Below are 23,157 nucleotides of genomic sequence, written 5' to 3'. Positions count from 1 at the left end.
CATAGGTGCGTGGGTTTATCTCTGGGCTTTCTACCCTGTACCATTGATCTATATTTCTGTTTTTGTGCCAGTACCATACTGTCTTGATTACTGTAGCTTTGTAGTATAGTCTGAAGCCAGGGAGCATGATTCCTCCAGCTCTGTCTTTCTTACTCAAGAGTGCTTTGGCTAGTGACTTCCCTGGTGGTCCAATGGTAAAGAATCCACCTTCCAATGCAGGGGATGTGGGTTCGATCCCTGGTTAGGGAACTGGGATCCCACATGCAGCAGGGCAACTAAGCCCCATGCCACAAACTACAGAGCTCACGTGCTCTGGAGCCTGCGCGCCACAACTACAGAGCCCACGTGCCCTGGAGCCCGAGTGCCTCAACAAGAGAGAGAAAGAGAGAAAAAAAAAACAAGATTGCTTTGGTTATTCGTGGTCTTTTGTGTTTCCATACAAATCAATTGTAAAATTTTTTGTTCTAATTCTGTGGAAAATGCCATTGGTAATTTGATAGGGATTGCATTGAACCTACAGATTGCTTTGGGTAGTATAATTATTTTCATAATATTGATTCTTCCAATCCAAGAGCATGGTATATGTCTCCATCTGTTTGTGTCATCTTTGCTTTCTTTCATCAGTGTTTTATTGTTTTCTGAGTACAGATCTTTTGCCTCCTTAGGTAGGTTTATTCCTAGGTATTTTATTCTTTTTGTTGCAATGGTAAAAGGGATTGTTGTCTTAATTTCTCTTTCTGATCTTTTGTTGTTAGTGTATATGAATTCAAGAGATTTCTGTGTATTAACTTTATATCCTGCAACTTAACCAAATTCATTGATTAGCTCTAGTAGTTTTCTGATAGCATCTTCAGGATTTTCTATGCATAGTATCATGTCATTTGCAAACAGTGACAGTTTTACTTATTCTTTTAAAATTTGTGTTCCTGTTATTTCTTTTTCTTCTCTGATTGCCGTGGCTAAGACTTCCAATACTATGTGGAATAACACAGGTGAGAGTGGACATACTTGCCTTGTTCCTGACCTCAGAGGAAATGCTTTCAGTTTTTCACCATTGAGCTTGATGTTTGCTGTGGGTTTGTCGTATGTGCCCTTTATTATGTTGAGGTAGGTTCCCTCTCTGCCAACTTTCTAGAGTTTTAATCAAAAATGGGTGTTGAATTTTGTCAAATTCTTTTTCTGCATCTATTGAGATGATCATATGATTTTTATTCTTTAATTTGTTAATATGTTGTATCACACTGATTGATTTGTGTATATTGAAGAATCCTTGCATCCCTGGGGGAAATCCCACTTGATCATGGGGTATAATACTTTAAATGTGCTATTGGATTCTGTTTGCTAGTATTTTGTTCAGGATTTCTGCGTCTATGTTCATCAGTGATATTGGCCTTTAATTTTCTTTTCATGTGATATCTTTGTCTGGTTTTGGTATCAGGGTGATGGTGGCCTTGTAGAATGAGTTTGGGAGTATTCCTCCGTCTGCAACTTTTTGGAAGATTTTGAGAAGGACAAGTGTTAGCTTCCTCTAAATGTTTGATAGAATTCACCTGTGAAGCCATCTGGTCCTGGACTTGTTTGTTGGAAGATTTTAATTACAGTTTCAATTTCATTACTCGTGATTGGTCTATTTTCTATTTCTTCCTGGTTCACCCTTGGAAGCTCATACCTTCCTAAGAATTTGTCCATTTCTCCCAGGTTGTCCATTTTATTGGCATACAGTTGCTTGTAGTAGTCACTTATGATCCTTTGTATATCTGCAGTGTCACTTGTAATTTCTCCTTTTTCATTTCTAATTTTATTAATTTGAATCCTCTCCCTTTTTTTCTTGATGAATCTGGCTAAAGGTTTATCAATTTTGTTTATCTTCTCAAAGAACCAACTTCTGGTTTTATTGATCTTTGCTACTGTTTTCTTCGTTTCTATGTCATTTATTTCTGCTCTTATCTTTCTTTCCTTCTTTCCTTCTTTTGGCTGGGCAGGCTCTTCATTGCAGCGTGTGTGCTTAGTTGCCATATGTGGGATCTTAGTTCCCCAACCAGGGACTGAACCTGGGCCCCCCACATTGGGAGCACGGAGTTTTAAGCACTGGACGACCAGGGAAGTCCCATCTGCTCTGATCTTTATGATTTCTTTCCATCTATGAACTTTGGGTTTTTTTGGTTCTTCTTCTCTAGTTGCTTTAGGTGTAAGGTTACATTGTTTATTTGAGATTTTTCTTGTTTCTTGAGGTGAGATTGAATTGCTATAAACTTCCCTCTTAGAATTGCTTTTGCTGCATCCCATAGGTTTTGGGTCGTCATGTTTTTGTTGTCATTTGTTTCTATGTATTTTTTGATTTCCTCTTTGATTTCTTCAGTGGTCTCTTGGTTATTTAGTAATGTATTGTTTAGCCTCCATGTATTTGTGTTTGTGTTTTTTACAGTTTTTTTTCCTATAATTGATTTCTAATCTCAGCGCTGTGGTCGGAAAAGATGCTTGATATGATTTCAATTTTCTTAAATTTACTGAGGCTTGATTTGTGACCCAAGATGTGATCTATCCTGGAGAATGTTCGTGTGCACTTGAGAAGACAGTGTAATCTGCTGTTTTCAGATGGAATGTCCTATAAATATCAATTAAATCTATCTGGTCTATTGTGTCATTTAAAGCTTGTGTTTCTTTCTTTATTTTCTGTCTGGATGATCTGTCCATTGGGGTAAGTGGGGTATTAAAGTCCCCTACTACTTCTGTGTTACTGTCGATTTCCCCCTTTAAGGCTGTTAGCATTTGCCTTATGTATTGAGGTGCTCCTATGTTGGGTGCATAACTATTTATAATTGTTATATTCTCTTCTTGGATTGACCCCTTGATCATTATGTAGTGACCTTCCTTGCCTCTTGTAACAGCCTTTATTTTAAAGATTATAGACTTTTTAAATCTGATATGAGTATTGCTACTCCAGCTTTCTTTTGATTTCCATTTGCATGGAATATCTTTTTCCATCCCCTCACTTTCAGTCTGTATGTGTCCCTAGGTCTGAAGTGGGTCTCTGGTAGACAGCATATATATGGGTCTTGTTTTTTATCCATTCAGCCAGTCTGTGTTTTTTCGTTGGAGCATTTAATCCATTTACATTCAAAGTAATTATCAATATGTATGTTCCTATTACCATTTTCTTAATTGTTTTGGGTTTGTTTATGTGGGTCTTTTTCTTCTCCTGTGTTTCCCACTTAGAAAAGTTCCTTTAGCATTTGTTGTAAAGCTGGTTTGGTGGTGCTGAATTCTCTTAGCTTTTGCTTGTCTGTAAAGCTTTGGATTTCTCCATCAAATCTGAATGAGATTCTTGCTGGGTAGAGTAATCCTGGTTGTAGGTTTTTCCCTTTCATCACTTTAAATATCTTGCCACTCCCTTCTGCCCTGCAGAGTTTCTGATGAAAAATCAGCTGATAACCTTATAGGGATTCCCTTGTACGTTGTTTGTTGCTATTCTCCTGTTGCTTTTAATATTTTTTCTTTGAATTTAGTTTTTGTTAGGTTGATTAACACGTGTCTCGATGTGTTCCTCCTGGGGTTTATCCTGTATGGGACTCTCCGTGCTTCCTGGACTTAGATGGTTATTTCCTTTCCCATGTTAGGGTTTTCCACTATAATCTCTTCAAATATTTTCTCAGACCCTTTCTCTTTCTGTTCCTCTTCTGGGACCCTATAATGTGCATGCTGGTGCATTTAATGCTGTCCCAGAGGTCTCTGAGACTGTCCTCATTTCTTTTCATTCGTTTCTTTATTCTGCTCCTTGGCAGTTATTTCCACCATTCTATTTTCCAACTCACTTGTTCGTTCTTCTACTTAAGTTATTCTGCTACTGATTCCTTCTAGTGTATTTTTCATTTCAGTTATCATGTTGTTCATCACTGTTTGTTTGTCCTTTAGTTCTTCGAGGTCCTTGTTAAACATTTCTTGTATTTTCTCGATCTGTGCCTCCATTCTATTTCCTAGAGTTTGGATCATGTTTACTATCATTACTCTGAATTCTTTTTCAGATAGGTTGCCTATTTCCTCTTCATTTATTTGGTCTTGTAGGTTTTTACCTTGCTTCTTTGTACCATATTTTTTTGTCATCTCATTTTTTTTGATGGATGGGGCTGTGTTCCTCTCTTGCTGGTTGTTTGGCTTGAGGTGTCTAGCACTGGAGTTTGCAGGCAGTTGGGTGGAGCTGGGTTTTGGTGCTGATATGAGGACCTCCGGGAGAGCTCACATTGATTAATATTCCCTGGGGTCTGAGGTTCTCTGTTAGTCCAGTGGTTTGGACTCAGCACTTCCACCACAGCAGCTCAGGCCCAACCCCCAGCCTGGGAACCAAGACCCTGCAAGCCGCGTGGTGTGGCAAAAAAAAAAAGGTAACAAACAAAAAGGAGCAGAACAATAACAAAGAATAAAAAATGAAATAAAATTAGAAAAATAAAAAATATATTAGAAAAAACAAAAATAAAACAGAACAGCAACAACAAAGCAAAGCAAAACCACAACAGCTAAAAAAAAAAAGGGCCAGTAAAGGCCTTGGTGGGGGTGGGCAGCTCAGGTCCAGTTCCCTCACGGCTGTAAGATAGCCTAAGAGACTCTTAACACAGTGTGATGTGCGCTATGATAGGGAAAGCTTAGAATACCGTAGTGGCATACAGAAAAGAACTCTGAACAAGAATAGTTTCACAGAAAAAAACGATATCTGAAAGAAGAGTAATGGTCCATCTGGAGAAGAAGAAAGGATAGTGTTCCCGGCAAACAGTGATAAGATGGCTGAAACAAGAAAGATCATGGAGAATTTACTGAAAGATTTCATTGTGTTAAACCACAGAGCTGAAAAGCAGTAAGGATGCTGTGAACAGAGAGAAATAGATGGACTAATGTTATTTATAACACAGAACTCACAGGATCTGGTAATCAGATGAGATGTGAGAAAGGTTTCTGGCTTGGACAACTGCATGCCATTCATTGAAGAGGTACACATTAAAAGAAGTAGGCTGGGGAAGGAGGTGAAGATGATAATTTTACCTCCGGACAGTTGAATTTGAGATGCACGTGGCACATTCAAGTGAAGTCAGTGAGACTTACAGACATCAGAAAAGAAACCATTTAATTTGATAGGAATCTATATTTACTTTCCTTTTCAATAATAGATTTTACATGTGAAGTTTAAATTTTCACTTAAGGCAATAAAAATATTGGTACTCTACAAAGACATAAAATAAAACTGGCTGATTTTACCTTTGAAAGGCTGTAGCATAAATATGTATGTACAAATGATAAACATAAAAAAAAAGTCTTAGCTACGTTCATGATAACAGATTATCAGGTTATCATAAGCAGCAATTATATCAAACTTGGCATGTTATAAAATTGTTTTTACTATTACTTCAAATTACATAATATTAAAGTTTAAATGCTTACTGGTAACTGTGAATCACTTATACCTGTATTTCTCAAATTAAGAATAGGAGATATAGGCTGGATAGTTTGCCAAGTCGCTATGAGAATTTTTATTTTAGGATTTTCATTTCAATGGCCTAAAGAAAATTCATATAAGCATATCTTGAATTATTTACGTGACCAACTTATAATCTAGTAGGACCACAGAATGGGCATCCATGTTTACGTTTAATAATTATATTATTTCCAACAGAAGATTTGTAACTGCTGTTAGCCAATAAAAAGGAACATACATAAATAATAAAACAGAGCAAAGTAAAGTTTAAGTGGCAACACGGTCATGTCATATAAAGGCTGTGGTAGTGAAAGTAAAAGGAAGTAACTGGAAGAATCGAGTAATCACAACCTATGTCAAAGCGACTGGAACCATAGTCAAGGTTGGGAAGAATAATTTAGTTGTGGCAAAATATCACATTAACTCAATACTATTCTTATAATTATGTTGGTCTTGAAGTACAGTAAGTGAATTTGTACCTAGTTTTATGTTTGTACATAAAATACATTGGTATTATGTATCAATATTAAAGACAGTAAGTTAACATTACAAATCTGTAAATATTTTCCTTTTTTCAAATTTAGGTTTGAAAATCTGACCCACGATGAGCCCTCAACTATGTATATATGTATTATGTGTACCCAATTCCTCATTGAATTTTTCCTGCAATAAGCTCTTAGCATGGGAAATACTTCTTATATAGCATGGAAGGAAAGTAGGTTATAAAAGTAAGTAAAGCATAATCCAATTTTTGTTTTAAAAAACTGATGTATATATACCAAATGTTAATTGTAGTTATCCTAGATGACAGAATTATGGGTGATTTAATTTGTTGAATTTATGCCAATTTTTCTGTATTTCCCACAATAAATATGATTTTTTAATTAAAAAAAAAAGGTTGCTTTTAAAAAATGAGTTGGCCATAGCTCTAATATAAAATTCCATCATATCTCCAGCACAGTACCTATAATATGTGGTTGCATTTATTTGTCTGCTGTTTCAATTACTAGAATGTAGGGTTATGTCTTGCTCACATCCTTACTGCCAGTGCCAAGCACGGTGCTTGACATAGACTGAATGCTCAATTAGTTCCTCCATTAATAGTAGTCAATGTTTACTGAAGGGATACTATGCATCAAGTATTATCCTAGTTGTTTTACATACATTATCTCATCGAAAACTTGCTACAACTTTTATCTCCATTATACAGATAAGAGAACAGATGTTTAGAGGTTATGGAATTAAGCCTACAAGGGCCTTGATGGGATTCAAACAAGCTATCTTTCCCTAGAACTGAGACGTTAACAGTATAAATTTGAGAAATTTAACAGAATACCTGAATCCAAATTTGCAGGAGTTGTGGATCGGCTTGTTTCTGAGCAGTGTCTGAAACAGTTAGTGAAAAATCCCTGAATGTGTGTAGAAAGCAGATTTCTCCATGATTCATTTGTATCTTGGATTAAAATGTCATGAATCAAGTATGGAAGCACAGTCTGACAAAAGTCAGTTTTCACCTATAATATACAAATACATCCAGTCAATAGTTTTCAGTAAAAATATTTTACTTAAAATTTTCATTCCCTGTTACTGACATATTAAGCTTTTTAAAAAAATGACAGATGAATCTGTCATGAACTCTATGTACTACTAAAAAACATACAAAAAACATGTGTAGCAGGTAGTGTTTAAAAAAAAAAATCGAACTAACCTAAAATATCTAAATCAAACCTATACATTACACTGCAATTGTTCATTTTCAGTCTAGGCCACTTGCATATAATAAAATAGGACATTGTTGACAAATGAAATTATTACGTCACTACTGTAAAAAAAATTTCACAGTTGAAAAGTGTTACTAATAACAGAAGCAGTTTTCTAATTTGATAAAAGGGAAAATGGGGATCAAAATTTAAGAGAAAAGCTGAAAATTTGATTTTTGAACATTTTCTACATTCAGTGAAGAGCTACAACAGTCATGTTAAAATGTTTACTTTTTTATAAACCCCAACTTCTGGGCATAAAATTAGGGTACTTATTTGTGGTATACTCCAAAGTACAGAAAACTACTTTAATATATGTGGTACATTAAAACAGTACTCAACTTTATTTTTGCCAAGACATCATCTTCATGTATTCATCATATACCACACACATGAAACAGATTATTGATTACCAATTGTACACTTTTTCCCTTTCAAACTAAAGACAAATCAAAAAGCCAGTTTTGGAAATACAGAAGTTAAGTAACTAAGAATTGGGGTGTGTGTGTGTGTGTGTGTGTGTGTGTGTGTGTGTGTGTGTGTGTGTGTGTGTATGAATGTATATTTGGAACATTTTATCTTCTGGCCCAAAGTGAGAACGTTATAGAAATCTTAGGGGCTTCCCTGGTGGCGCAGTGGTTAAGAGTCCGCCTGCCAATGCAGGGGACACGGGTTCGAGCCCTGGTCCGGGAGGATCCCACATGCCGCGGAGCAACTAAGCCTGTGTGCCACAACTACTGAGCCTTTGCTCTGGAGCCCACGAGCCACAGCTGCTGAGCCTGTGTGCCGCAGCTGCTGAAGCCCACGCGCCTGGAGCCCGTACTCCGCAAAGGGAGAGTCCACCACAATGAGAAGCCCATGCGCCGCAACCAAGAGTGGCCCCCACTCGCCACAGCTGGAGAGGGCCCGTGCGCAGCAACGAAGACCCAACGCAGCCAAAAATAAAATAAAATAAATTTATAAAAAAAAAAAGTGTTTAAAAAATCTTAGGTTTATTCACTAATGAGAAATGAGTTGTGTGTGTATCCAGGGTATCACTCACTTTTTTTTTTTTCAGAAGATGTATTTATTATATCAAACACATGTTAGGGTGCTTAACTCTACGCCAGTATGCCAGACAGAGGCAGGATCAGCATGCAGTGCAGAAGGTTTACTAGGGAGCGCTCTTGGGATCAATGTCTGTAGAAGGAAGGGAAGGAAGAAGCAGGACTGGAGTGACGGAAAAGTTGGGGTGTGGTGCAGCAGCAACAAAGGTCTCCACCAACGCTGTGGGGAACTCAGAAGCTGACGTGGACCTTCAGAGCCGTCTTGAGTTGTGGTAATGGTACAGAGCTTTTATACTCTAAGGTCAACCAGTCATTGAATGCACGTTGCCCTGGGAAAGAGGGCATGATTTGGGGTGAAGCAACTCTCTATTATCAAGGCAATTCTGAAGGGTGTTCTCAGCTGGTAGCACTTGCAGCAGCTGAGGGAATAAGTCCTCTGAACTGCTACGAACGCAGTGTAGTACTGCAGAGAGTGTGATGATTTATTCACTGTTAACATTTTTTTTTGTAGAAACAAAGACTGCTTTACAAACTGCTTTCAATACGGTACTTTACCAAAATATTCACTTCTTTATCAGTTATTTTTAATTGGTAGATGTTTAACTAGTCAGATATTTTGTTTTCATATTTCTGTTGAATCATGCTTGACAGTATTATAAATTCAGTTAGCTTTTAAAGTCTTAGAGCATCATCACATTGTGCTGTTTTAGATGATACACTGATAAAAGCGTATAAACTTTTTGTTTGACCTTGGCAGGTACCATTACTCGCTAATGAAATAAATGGCAGTGTACCCCCCAAAATAAAAAAAGCAATGCTAACTGCAACCACACCTCTTTTTTCACTCAAGAAAGCATGTCACAGAATTCACGCAGAAAAAGCTTTCGACAAAATGCAACACCCATTTAGGATAAAGACTCTCCAGAATTTGAGCACAGAGGGAACCCACCTCAACGTAATAAGGGCATATACGACAAACCCACAGCAAACATCTTGCTCAATGGTGAAAAACTGAAAGCATTTCCTTTAAGATCAGGAACAAGACAAGGATGTCCACTCTCACCACTCTTATTCAACACAGTATTGGAAGTTCTAGCCACGGCAATCAGAGAGGAAAAAGAAATAAAAGGAATCTAAATTGGAAAAGAAGAAGTAAAACTGTCACTGTTTGCAGATGACATGATACTACTATACATAGAAAACCCTAAAGATGCTATCAGAAAACTACTAGAGCTAATCAATGAATTTGTTAAAGTTGCAGGATACAAAATTAATACACAGAAATCTCTTGCATTCCTATACACTAACAATGAAAGATCAGAAAGAAAAATCAAGGAAACAATCCCATTTACCATCGCATCAAAAAGAACAAAACACCTAGGAATAAACCTACCTAAGGAGGCAAAAGACCTGTACTCAGAAAACTATAAGACACTGATGAAAGAAATCAAAGATGACACAAACAGATGGAGAGATATACCATGCTCTTGGATTGGAAGAATCAATATTGTCAAAATGACTATACTACCAAAAGCAATCTACAGATTCAGTGCAATCCCTATCAAATTACCAACGGCATTTTTCACAGAATTAGAACAAAGAATTTTATGATTTGTATGGAAACACAAAAGACCACAAAGAGCCAAAGCAATCTTGAGAATGAAAAACAGAGCTGGAGAAATCAGGCTCCCAGACTTCAGATGAAACTACAAAGCTACAGTAATCAAAATAGCATGGTACTGGCACAAAAACAGAAATATAGATCAGTGGAACAGGATAGAAAGTCCAGAGATAAACCCACACACCTGTGGTCACCTAATCTATGACAAGGGAGGCAAAGATATACAATGGAGAAAAGACAGTCTCTTCAATAAGTAGTGCTGGGAAAACTGGACAGCTACATGTAAAAGAATGAAATTAAAACACTCTCTAACACCATACACAAAAATAAACTCAAAATGGATTAAAGACCTAAATGTAAGGCCGGATACTATAAAACTCTTAGAGGAAAACACAGGCAGAACACTCTCTGACATAAATCACAGCAAGATCTTTTTTGATCCACCTCCTAGAGCAATGAAAATAAAAACAAAAATAAACAAACGGGACCTAATTAAACTTTTAGCTTTTGCACAGCAAAGGAAACCATAAACAAATGAAAAGACAACCCACAGAATGGGAGAAAATATTTGCAAACAAAGCAACAGACAAGGGATTATGCTCCAAAATATACAAAGAGGCCATACAGCTCAATATCAAAAAAACAAACAACTCAATCAAAAAAATGAGCAGAATATCAAAATAGACATTTCTCCAAAGAAGACATACAGATGGCCAAAAAGCATATGAAAAGATGCTGAACATCACTAATTATTAGAAAAATGCAAATTAAAACTACAATGAGGTATCACCTCAGCCAGTCAGAATGGCCATCATCAAAAAATGTACAAACAGTAAGTGCTGGAGAGGGTGTGGAGAAAAGGGAACCCTCCTACACTACTGGTGGGAATGTGAATTGGTACAACCACTATGGAGAACAGTATGGAGATTCCTTAAAAAAGTAAAAATAGAGCTACCATATGATTCTGCAATCCCACTCCTGGGCATATATCCAGAGAAAACCATAATCTGAAACAATTCATGCACCCCAATGTTCACTGCAGCATTATTTACAATAGCCAGGACATGGAAGCAACCTAAATTTCCATCAACAGAGGAATGGATAAAAAAGATGTGGTACATATATACAATGGAATATTACTCAGCCATAAAAAAGAACTAAATAATGCCATTTGTAGCAACATGGATGGACCTAGAGATTGTCATATTGAGTGAAGTAAGTCAGAGAAAGACAAATATCATATATCACTTATATGTGGAATCTAATAATATGGTACAAATGGTCTTATTTACAAAACAGAAATAGAGTCACAGATGTAGAAAACAAGCTTATGGTTACCAGGGGGGACAGTGAGGGGAGCATAAATTGGGAGACTGGGATTGACATACACACACTATTATATATAAAATAGATAACTAGTAAGGACCTACTGTATAGCACAGGGAAATCTTCTTAATACTTTGTAATGACTTATATGGGAAAAGAATCTAAAACAGAGCGGATATATGTATATATATAACTGATTCACTTTGCTCTACAGCAGAAACTAACACAGCATCCAATATGTAGCTATCCCGCAGCTGAAAGCTACTGCATAAAGTTGTGGCTAAATAAAGACGCCCTGTTGGATGGATTCACAACAGCTGAGTATAGGTGACGGTGCATGAAGATGATGTGCAGTACAAAGCACTCTTTTTATATACAGGCCAAGAACATTCACACAAAAGCGAAATGGAATGAGACCATCAAAGAAAATTATTATGAGAAAGCTCAAATGAAAAAAACAAAGTTAGAAAGGGAATAAGTCAGACTAATTAATCTTACCTCACACATTGGCTTTAATAACTGAAGAACTTCACTTTTTGTGCCTCCACTATTCAAAAAAGCACAAGTCAGTGTCTTTAACCAAATGTCATGATTTTCACTTTGAGGAATCCACAGCCTTGTATCATCCAAGCCTTCTAAAGGGCTTTCTTTGTCAAGTCTAGGTATTTCTAAAAACTAGAAAAAAGTGATGAGAAAACGTAAATAAGGTACAGAAATACATTTTATCTTTCCTATGCGAAACAAATATCTAGGCATACACAAATCTGTTTCCAAATAAAACTAAATATGCTTAAAACTAAATCTTGAGGCAGCAGTTACCTTTTAAAATTAAAATACATTTATGTTTATGAGAGGCAGAGTCATCTGGTAAAAAATTACTGATCTAAACAGCAGGAAACTTAACTTCTACTCTCAGCTCACTAGTGGTATGTTAAACAAATCACAGACTCTCTGCCTCATCTTTCTCATGTATGAATCCAGTCCAAATCTACCATACAGAGTTGATTTTGGAATGAAATGAAATTTTAAAATGTTAAAACTACAGTGTTTTACAGGTTATACTATTAGTTTTATTAATAGCTTATATTGTCAGTAATTTCACTGAGACCAAAATTGTATTAAGATACATTAAAAGTATCATTTCAATGATGGGTGTAAGCCCTGAAGTTAAAAGGTGAAAACTTAACAGCATATTTCTCAGTTGCTTTATGAAAAGAAAATATTAAACAAAATAAAGGAGAAGTAAGAGTTCTTAAGTATCTTTCACAGAGTACTTTCAGTGGAACCTTGTTATGATATCAACATGGAAAAGGGAGAAATCTATAGGCCATCTTAAATTTCACTAGAGGGTTGTGATACTTTAACTTGCTATGGAAATAAGCACTTGCTTGTTGATCACAATATCTATAAATGGCTTTCATGGGATCAAAGTAAGAGTTTTCTACTCCTAAGGAAAAAAAGCCTGTCATTAAGAACTCCTCCTACCAGGGAATATGGGGACATGTGTATGCATTTGGCTGATTCGCTTTGTTGTGCAACAGAAACTAACACAGTATTGTGAAGCAATTATACTCCAATAAAGATCTATTAAATAAATAAATAAATAAATAAATAAAAAATAAAAAAGAACTCCTCCTATCCCCCAAAATCAACCATCATTTCTTTAGGCTACCTATCTCAGCTTTTCCACACTGCCATAACTAAAAATACAAATCCCTTGGATTCAAAAAGTACAGCTAGAATTATTTCCAAGAAAGGTTAAATGTTAGTGTAATTAAGCAATATGATATTCATATCCCACAGCAAATAGAACTGTTCTAGATATAGTGGATATTCAATAAACATTCATTATTTGAGACCTTTTTTCTTGATGTTCGAAAAGGCTGTAGATAGATCAGCATGGGATCATTTGTCATCTTATAAATCTCCCAGAAACTATGTCCAGTTTTTGTGGCTAAAATGCTTTTCAAACAGGTAACAGCTGCTGATCGCACTTTGACACTGAAAAACACATATAATTCAAATGCCACAAAGTATATCAACTATTAATCTTGATGAATGTTAAGCAGCTCCCAATGAAAAAATTAAAATCTAAAATTTTAAATTTATATTAGGAAATGTTTACGTTTATTAGGAAATTTTACATCTATAAAATTCTATAACATCAAAGCAAAAATTATCAAAGGATTTTTAATATTCCTTGAGTAAACATGAGTTACTAATCACTGTAACAGCAATTCCCTTCATTCAATATAATAAAGTTTGTATTATGACTACTATAAATTAAAAACTCATAAAAAGAAATACTTGAGAATAACATTGACTAATAAGAATGAGTAATAAGAATGACAGAATACTAATTCACCCAAGAAAAAAATATTTTGATACCATTTTCTCTAAGAGGTACAAATAATTTGGGGTAACACAGAATGGAATTTCCCTACAAATGATAAAATTATTGTCTAGAACAATTTTAAACAAACAGTAAGTATGTACTTATTCTGACCAGAAGCTAGTTGAAATCATTAGGTAAGGCATCTAAAACCTCTAATAAAAAATTAAACGTCCTTCTCTTTTGCAAAGAATTAGGTAAAGGAGGGCTGCAATACAAGAGTACTGAAAATATGACAGCTGACAAAAAATGTCATAAAGCCTGCTACCTAAACTTGGATTCATCTCTCATTCCTCACTCCTCCACATCCAATTCATCAGCACGTCCTGCTGCCTCTATGTTAAAAACATACCCTAGTTCCATCTGTGTTCCATCTCATCTCCATTACCGCCACCCTTATCCAAGTCACCATGATTTCTCCTCTGGACTACTGCAATAGTTTCATAATCAGCTTTCTGTTTCCATTTTTGCCCTATCACAAGCCATTTGCCATATATGTCAGAGTAAAAATGCAAGTTGCATCATGGCACTACTCTGCTTAAAACTCCATGGCTTCCTTATATGTTTCAAATAAAATCCAAACTTTTTAATCAGAATTAGTCCTACCTTTCTTTTATTTTTTTATAAATTTATTTATTTTATCATTTTATTTTATTTATTTATTGTTTCTGGCTGCGTTGGGTCTTCGTTGCTGCACGGGCTTTCTCTAGTTGCGGTGAACGGGGGCTACTCTTCGTTGTGGTGCGTGGGCTTCTCATTGCGGTGGCTTCTCTTGTGGAGCACAGGTCCTAGAGCTCGCAGGCTTCAGTAGTTGTGGCACATGGGCTCAGCAGTTGTGGCTCGCGGGCTCTAGAGCACAGGCTCAGTCGTTGTGGCGCACGGGCCTAGTTGCTCCGTGGCATGTGGGATCTTCCCGGACCAGGGCACGAACCCATGTCCCCTGCATTGGCAGGCGGACTCTCAACCACTGCGCCACCAGGGAAGCCCAGTCCTACCTTTCTAATTTCATTTCATACCATCTTCTTCCACACCAGGCTTTTTCTGATCCTCAAACACATGAAGCTTATTTCCATTCTAGCTATTCCCTGTCTGCAATATTTTATCCCTAATCAACTTCTAGCTGATTCCTGATCACTCAGATCAGCTAGATGACACTTCCTCAGAGAAGCCTTCCATGATTCTGGGAATTCCTTGGTCAACATTCCCTTTGTATACCTGAGGCCCCTCAAACATGTAATGATTTTTTTCCTCTTACAAAAAAGACATGAAAAACAAATTGTACCTATCCCTGTGGTTCTCAAGTTTAAGTCACACTAATATTTCTATGCACCTTCTTCAGAAAAACCAATTGCAAATTACTGTGTAACAAATGAAACACTTAATGCTTGCAAATTTTCTTTGGAAAATCTCTTCAAAAGCTGTGCTAGATATAATTTGACATACATTTTAAAAAATGAGATAGGGCTTCCCTGGTGGCGCAGTGGTTGAGAGTCTGCCTGCCAATGCAGGGGACACGGGTTCGAGCCCTGGTCTGGGAAGATCCCACATGCTGCAGAGCAACTGGGCCCGTGAGCCGCAATTACTGAGCCTGCGCGTCTGGAGCCTGTGCTCCGCAACAAGAGAGGCCGCGATAGTGAGAGGCCCGCGCACCGCGATGAAGAGTGGCCCCCGCTTGCCACAACTAGGGAGGGCCCTCGCACAGAAACGAAGACCCAACACAGCCATAAATTAAAAAAAAAAAAAAAAAATGAGATAGATTAATAAATGGATAGAAGGATGGCTAAATGTGATAAAGCAAGGATAATAATAGTACAATCTAGGAAGAATCTAGGTGGTAAGTATATGGGTATTTACTGTAAAATTCTTTCAATTTTGCTGTATGCTTGAAAATTTTTATAATAAAAAGTTGGGAAGGAAATCATACCAGCCTTTTTACTGTAACAACAACAACAAAAGAGTGAAAGATACATGTCCATTAAATCAACAATGAAAATAGAGCAGGTAGACATTATTGCCAATCATTTATTCCCCAAGAGACGCGGGGGGTGTTATAGGGAAACGGATGCAAAATACCTATTTACTTAGAAAGATGCCCAATTGTGGGCAAAAATCCTTTGAACCCAGTCTCCAAAAATGGTGGTGATAAGGTGCTCAAATATATCAAAATAAATACATCTGGCCCTTGAACAACGAGGATTTGAACTGTACAGGTCCACTTATACATGGATTTTTTTCAACAGTAAATACTACAGTACTACACAATCTGCAGTTGGTTGACTCCTCTGATGCAGAACCACGGATAGGGAGGGCCAACTATAATTATACATGAATTTTCCACTGAGCAAAGGGTCAGCATCCCAACCCCCACATTGTTAAAGGATCTGTAAATAATAAATACATAACTGCAAATAAATAGATAGATAAATGAGGAGTGGAAGACAGAGAAAAAGTAATCTCATAATCAGCAAGCTGAAATTATACTATTTGTTGCAATTTTGTTTTGCATTCTATGCATTAATGGGCAAAAGAAAGCCCTGTCTGATTAGCTTAAGACTTTTGGAGTTAAAAAATTTCTGCTCTATGACTTATTTTAAAAGGATCAAAATGTCTAGCCAGAGGAGAGTGGCACCTTTGATTCTGACAAGTGCACAAAATATCCCCATTTACATTCCCCTATCTTAATGTTTTGTGTGGAACCACTTGGTAGTTTTCATATTGTTTGTCTAGTCTACTCTCACTAAAATTTAACATGGACCTTGTCTGGTATATCTATCACTATATCAAGTTACCTGGCATATAGTAGTAGGGTTTTAGTAATTATGTGAATTAATAAAAATACAATGATATTCATTAAATATTTAAGACTGAAAGTATGGCAACTAAAAGGAGAATGCTTTAGTTATTGGAAATGCTAATTCATATGAGGTATCAATCTTGAATGTCAGATTAAGTGCTATCAGGTACAAGGTATCATTAAATACTCACCAATCTTCTACCAGTGTATTATTCAGGTAGGTCAGCATTATGAAGGTCCACTGAAGTTCTTTATCTTCAAATAACTCAAGGGCCTTGGTATAAGATGTATCTTTACTACATTGTATAGCTATTGTAGAGAAATCTATAGGACCCACTTCTCCCAAGCAGCTTCCAACAGCCTCTATATATAGAAATTCCATTTCAGTAAAGTTATAGCTAAGAGATCATACATAAAACAGAAATTTTCTAATTTCAAAAATATGTTTTGTCATCCTTTAAGATTTAAGTGTTTTCTCAAAGATATTGAATAGATTAAAGAAGCTACAAAATACTGTATCATTTCCTTCACGTATCATCCATGTCGGCAATATTTTCCCCTATAAGATCATATCCAAGAGATAGATTAACTAGTAGAAAATAGTTTTTAAGGAAAGTCTAAATATAGCAGCTGTATGCGAGTATCAATTTTCTGGGGGGTATTACATAAAGACCACAAATCTTAAATACTCAGTTCAGTGAAAATTCACACACACACACATACACATACATGCAGGAACACACATTGTTTTTCCCACCTGTATTATCACTACCCAGATGAAGATAGATGTTTTCAAGATGCCAGAGGGCCCCCTCATGTTCTTTCCCAGTCATGATGGGATTTAATAAAACATGTTAAAAAATTATTTGACAGTCCTCCTTTCAAAAGGTGGAGCCTAATTCTTCCCTTGAGTGTGGGCTGTACTTAGTGTCTTACTTCTAAAAAACCAGAATGTGTTCAAGTCTTTCACCTCCTTAACTAAAATTATCCCAGGTATTTAATTCTCTTAGATGCTATTATAAATCGAATTGTAAATGGAATGGAATTTCCTTTTTAGATTGTTCATTGCTGGTGTACAGAAACACAAATGAATTTTGTGTGTTGATCTTGTATCCTGCAACTTGGCTGAATTCATTTATTACCTCTCTTATAGTAACTTTCCTAAAGATCTTCTGGGACTTTCTATATATATATACAGTAATGTCATCTGTGAATAGAGATACTGTTTACTTCTTTGCTTTCCAGTTTTTGTTCAATTGCCCTGGCTATAACTTCCAGTATAATGGTGAATAGCAGTGGGCAACTTTGTCTCATTCCTGATCTGAGGAAGACATTCAGTCTTTCACCATTAAATATGACATTAGCTGTGGGTACAAATCACTAAGATTTTATGCTATGCAGGAAAGCCACTTAGGCCTCCTGTAGCAAGTTACATTTGTCCCCAGAAGCAGTGCTACTATGGACAAAGGGTAAATTCCTTGGTCAAAAGAAAGTTCTAGAGTACTGATACGGTTCTGTTTCTTGGTCTGGGTGCTAGATGCACAGGTGTGTTCTCTTTGCAAAAAATTCTTCAAGTTATATACTTACGACTTTTCTACATGTAAGATATATTTCAATAAAAAATTTACAAGGAAAGAAGTACCCTAGACACTAGACCTCCACTGAGAAGTTAAGGAAGACTCTGTTGAAAGACAGTAGAATCTGTGAAGCATCTCTTATTTCTCCCACTTTTCTTATTTGAAGTAATTATTTCATGACAACTTCAAGCTGACTTTAATCATGTGATTTTTTCCATCCTGTGATCACCAAATCTAAAACACCTATACCAGGCATGATGTTGGCTATTTATCTTACATTAGGTTACCCCCAAATGGTGGCAGAAAAGGACCTGAATATGGTTTTAATATCTGAACTTAATATAGCCCTCCAAGTCCTCATTCTTTCTGTTATATAAAAAAGATATTAAGTACCAGTCAGTTATATCTATAAAATGTATCAGAAGTCAATTTATTTGCAACTTAATGCTACAAATAGGTTTTTCTGACTTTCCTAAATATTCACAAGGCATTTTCAAATTAATCGTTATGTACATGTGTTAATCACTAACTTTTTACTTTATATGAATGTCTAAGGGAGGAAAATATGAAAGGAGGGCTGCTTAGGGAGACTTGAACTAAACAGAAATATAACAAGCATCTCACATTTCCCCAATATTCCAAATAACAAACTTTTACTGATTTTTAAAATGCTATGAAGATGACCATTCAAACAAAAAAACTCATATTCATTCAGCCAAATAGTTTACCTAAAACTTCTCTTTCACCAGTGTGGTTTACTGCCATCTTGGATAACTGCAACAAGCTGACAACTAGCTTCACCATTACACCATCTGGAGGGTTATCTAGAAGCAGTTTTGAAAAAATTAGTTTAAGCTACAGTGAAGACAACACTTTTCTTTATACTATGCTCATATATTAAATTGTGTGAACTAGAAAACTTGTACAAAGTTTTTAAAAAAGATTTTAAATTGTGAGCATTTCAAAAATATGAGGTGAATGAATGTATCTGAACTTTCTTCTTAAAGAGAATCATGTAAAAATGATCAGCAATATTTGGCAGACAGAGAGAGAAAAATGTCTTAAATTGTGCAGAGAAATCAATACCTTAGCAAAATCACAGTTAGAAACACATAATCATTCAACATTAAACTAGAAGGAACCTTGGGAGCATGCTTGGTTTTTTAGCCTCTTGCATATAGAATAGACCAGCAATGTCCAACAGAACTTTCTGCAATGATGAAAATGGTCTATAATCTGTGCTGTTCAATGACAGCCACAAGCCACATGTTACTACAGAGAATTTGACATGTGCTAATACAACAAAGAAATTGAACTTTATATTTTATTGAATTTTAATTCATTTAAATTTAAATAGCTATAAACATCTACTGGCTATATTGGTCTGGATCAATAAAATACCAAAACACACAAGAACAGGAGATAGAAAGAGGGGTTCATGTTTTATATATATATATACACATACACACACACACATATATATATATCTCAAGAACAAATATACTAGAAACTCAGATTTCGGATGGTCAAAACAAAATTAATTTTTAAAAGTACTGAGGATAAAAATATCACAATAGAAACATGAAGTTAATGAGCACAGGAAGATGTAAATCAAAACATAAGCAGAAAGAGTTTCCACCAAGTGCAGTACTATAATAACCTAAACTCAAATCAAATCAACATAAAATGGATGTTTTAAGTAAAAAAAAAAAAAAAACAAAAACCTAGAAACACATATAAATATGTGTATATATACAAAACACACACATAGGGCTTCCTTGGTGGTGCAGTGGTTGAGAATCCACCTGCCAATGCAGGGGACACGGGTTCGAGCCCTGGTCCGGGAAGATCCCACATGCCGCGGAGCAACTGGGCCCGTGAGCCACAACTATTGAGCCTGTGCGTCTGGAGCCTATGCTCCGCAACAAGAGAGGCCGCGATAGTGAGAGGCCCCCGCACCGCGATGAAGAGTGGCCCCCGCTTGCCGCAACTAGAGAAAGCCCTCGCACAGAAACGAAGACCCAACACAGCCAAAAATAAATAAATAAATAAATAATAAAAAAAAACCCACACATATATACATACACACAAAACACATACATGGCTAAGATGTTTAAAATAAAATGAAAAATAACATTTCTTTTATTTAAATAAATTGGGGTAGTAGGCAGAGACAAATTACCTTGCATGCCTGCTCTAAGAAATTCAAATTTTTCTTTTAGGCAGTAGCAAATTGTTAACATTTTTTAAGCAGTAGAATAACATGATTATATTTGGACTTAGAGAAATCATTCTGGCAGAGGTGCAGAGAACGGATAAAATGGGAGTAGTTCAAGGTGAGGAGACCACTTAGGAAGTCTTTCATAACTAAATGAGAACTGATGAGGGTTTGAAATGAACTAAATCTGTGGCAATTAAACCAAGAGCAAGAATTTATAAAAGATTCTTTCAAAAAGAAATGGGTACAAATAACCCAAGTCATTAAAATTAGTACCCTGAGATGCTCTCATAAGATCCATCATCTGATCTTTATGTTGCTCTAGTTGTCTTCGAAGATCCTTCAATCCTTCAAGCCTTGTCAATGGAAGTGCATCATAAACATTTACTGAGAGAAAATGGTTAATTTCCTAAAAGAGAAAATTAGCTAAAAATGTAACTTGCTTTTGACATGTATTGGGTGAGTCTGTAAAATAAAACTTAAAAATTTTTTTAAATTAGTACCTTCTACAGATACTGACTCATAACACTGTTACTACCAAACAAGGTAGAAATAAATTACTTATTTCACTTCAAATCCTACAATGTTTTAATCATGTAAATTGCAGTAGACTCTCTCATGATACAGTATCTAGAGTTTAAGATTGTTATAGCATACTCAGAGGGAAAAGCTTAAATTTCTATTTATTTAGTACTGCAACTCTAGTTTTATCTTAATATATTTAACCACATTTTCATACTGATTATAGTCAAATGTAGAGCATACTTTTAAAATTATAATAAGATTTATAAAGAAAAATCTATCTGAACATAGTTTTGAAGTTTATAAAGGTTAAAACAAGATTAAAACTTGAAAAACTCTTCAGAAAGTTACATATCTTCTCTAATTCAAACATTATATTGTCCGACAGAGGGTCAGATGGTAATTTTGAGATATTAATGAATCTTATGTGTATGAAAATCAAGCATATTTTATATCATATTTCTTCAATATTTAAATTCAGATCTTTAACAAGAAATTTTGAATTTATACTTTTACTGCAATGCAAGAGTATACATTAAGATTCAGTTTTTTATCTGTTAAGAGGATAGATTTCATGTTATGTTTTCTTTAATCACAATTTTTAAAAAAGATTGGTTTTTACTTTCAGAGCATTAGAGGTTTCCAAAAAGTACTACTAACCTCTCTAATACAAAATAGCAATATTATGGAATAATTATTACCTCCAAAAGTGAAAAGGGTCCTCTACTGTATTTGATTTTCTGCTGAGTAATACGCAAATCCCTAAAGACAACATGGTCAGGAAAAGGATCTAAAAGTTTAATCGTGATATAGAGATTTTCATTATCCTTGTTATCAATCACTAAGTATTTCAACAAGTCCAATACCTAAACATAATTAAAAAAGAAAAAATCAAGAGGAGAAATGGATTAATTATATTTTAAAGTAAAACAACCAAACCCACTGTAATAAATGATAAAAACTCTACTTAGTTCAGATAAAATCACTTCTAAGGCACCCAGCTACTACTGTTTCTGTGCTTTCAAATAATTCAACAAATATGTAAGGCCTTTACTCCAGGATGGACACTGAGGTATACAGTTGTCAATATTACTGAAACATTTTATATCAGTAATACCTCACACACCATCATAGTGGAGTGAACTACATCCTTAGTTTTGACTACCTCTACACTTCAGCATAAGTAAGAGATCGAAATCAGGTTATTCATTAGATCAAAATTACTAGGTGCTCTGTAATTAAATGATTACAAGGATTAATTCACTGAGAATGTTTTCCCCACCATTTTTCAAAGAATATTTCCATTAAAATTACTGATTACACCAAGTAAACATAAACACTCGGCTCCTTCCAACAATACTTTATCAGTGTATTTCAAATATCATTTTGAATATGATTTGGGAAATTACCTGTTCCTGAACCTCCATCTGATCATCCACAAGGGGTATAAGTGTACCAACAATAACATGAAGATGACTTTCTAAAGCATCCTTACAGTAAGTTACTGCTGTGTGGCAAACCCGGCTTAACAGGTCACAACAAAGGGAGAAGCTACGTAATGACACATCCATGAAATGAGAAGGCCTAATATAGGGGAAAAAAACAGTAAGTTCTAGGACACTACTTTGACATAAACTCATTCAAAAGTCACTTTTATTCAACAGCTCTAATTCTGATGTGGCTTGACATAAAAGTCACTTTCACATCTAAGTCCTTAATAGTTTAAAACCCGAAAAGAGAAGTGACATCAGCAAAATGACAGAGTAGGAAGCTCCAAGCTCCCCTGACAGAAACACTGAAAAACAAGCAAACTGTAAGAGCTTTGTTAGAACTCTGTAAAACAGTCAAAAGTTTACAGCAATCAAGCAATCGCTGATACCAAGAAAAAGGAAACTTAAAAACTAGGAAAGCTTTGCGGTGATTTTACTTGCCCTTGCCCCATGACCCCCCCAGCCTGGCAACAGTCATGAAAACTGCAGTCCCCATTTCCAACGTGGGATCCTGGTCCTTAGTTCTGAAGGGAGCAGAGCATATTTTATTCACAAATGATTGTGTATGTCTGTTCTAAACCTGTCTGGGAGCTACCTGAAGGACTAATGTAAGGTGCTTGGCTCTTGTTTTTCCTAACTTGGGTCTCCTACAGGCTGGAAAAGCTGAGGGCACTGCTTGAAGACATTGTAAGGCTAACCAACAACCCACAGCTGCCTGGGATAACACACTGCCTAATGCCTAGGATGAAAAGCTAGACAGAGAGTTTCCTTGTAAAGTTAGAACACTCAAAATCACTCACATTGGGCTTCCCTGGTGGGGCAGTGGTTAAGAATCCGCCTGCCAATGCAGGGGACATGGGTTCGAGCCCTGGTCTGGGAAGATCCCACATGCCATGGAGCAACTAAGCCTGTGCACCACAACTACTGAGCCTGCGCTCTACAGCCTACGA

At 36.0% G+C, this 23,157-nt stretch overlaps 1 protein-coding gene across 1 annotated transcript in view; it reads right to left on the bottom strand.

Moving 5' to 3' along the window:
- ATM (ATM serine/threonine kinase) overlaps window positions 1-23,157 on the bottom strand; it is a 143,577-nt gene that overhangs the window by 47,377 nt on the left and 73,043 nt on the right. Inside the window, exons 31-38 of the mRNA XM_061203887.1 lie at window positions 22,127-22,301; window positions 21,419-21,583; window positions 20,472-20,604; window positions 18,706-18,801; window positions 16,592-16,763; window positions 13,074-13,215; window positions 11,713-11,889; window positions 6,798-6,975 (exon numbers count right to left, since the gene is read on the bottom strand). Coding sequence (XP_061059870.1) covers window positions 6,798-6,975; window positions 11,713-11,889; window positions 13,074-13,215; window positions 16,592-16,763; window positions 18,706-18,801; window positions 20,472-20,604; window positions 21,419-21,583; window positions 22,127-22,301 — 1,238 coding nt within the window. The remainder of the gene's footprint in view (window positions 1-6,797; window positions 6,976-11,712; window positions 11,890-13,073; window positions 13,216-16,591; window positions 16,764-18,705; window positions 18,802-20,471; window positions 20,605-21,418; window positions 21,584-22,126; window positions 22,302-23,157) is intronic.

The sequence above is a fragment of the Eubalaena glacialis genome, chromosome 10, assembly GCF_028564815.1.
Source record: "Eubalaena glacialis isolate mEubGla1 chromosome 10, mEubGla1.1.hap2.+ XY, whole genome shotgun sequence".
NCBI lineage: Eukaryota > Metazoa > Chordata > Mammalia > Artiodactyla > Balaenidae > Eubalaena > Eubalaena glacialis.
This window is presented reverse-complemented; position numbering and strand designations above follow the sequence as displayed.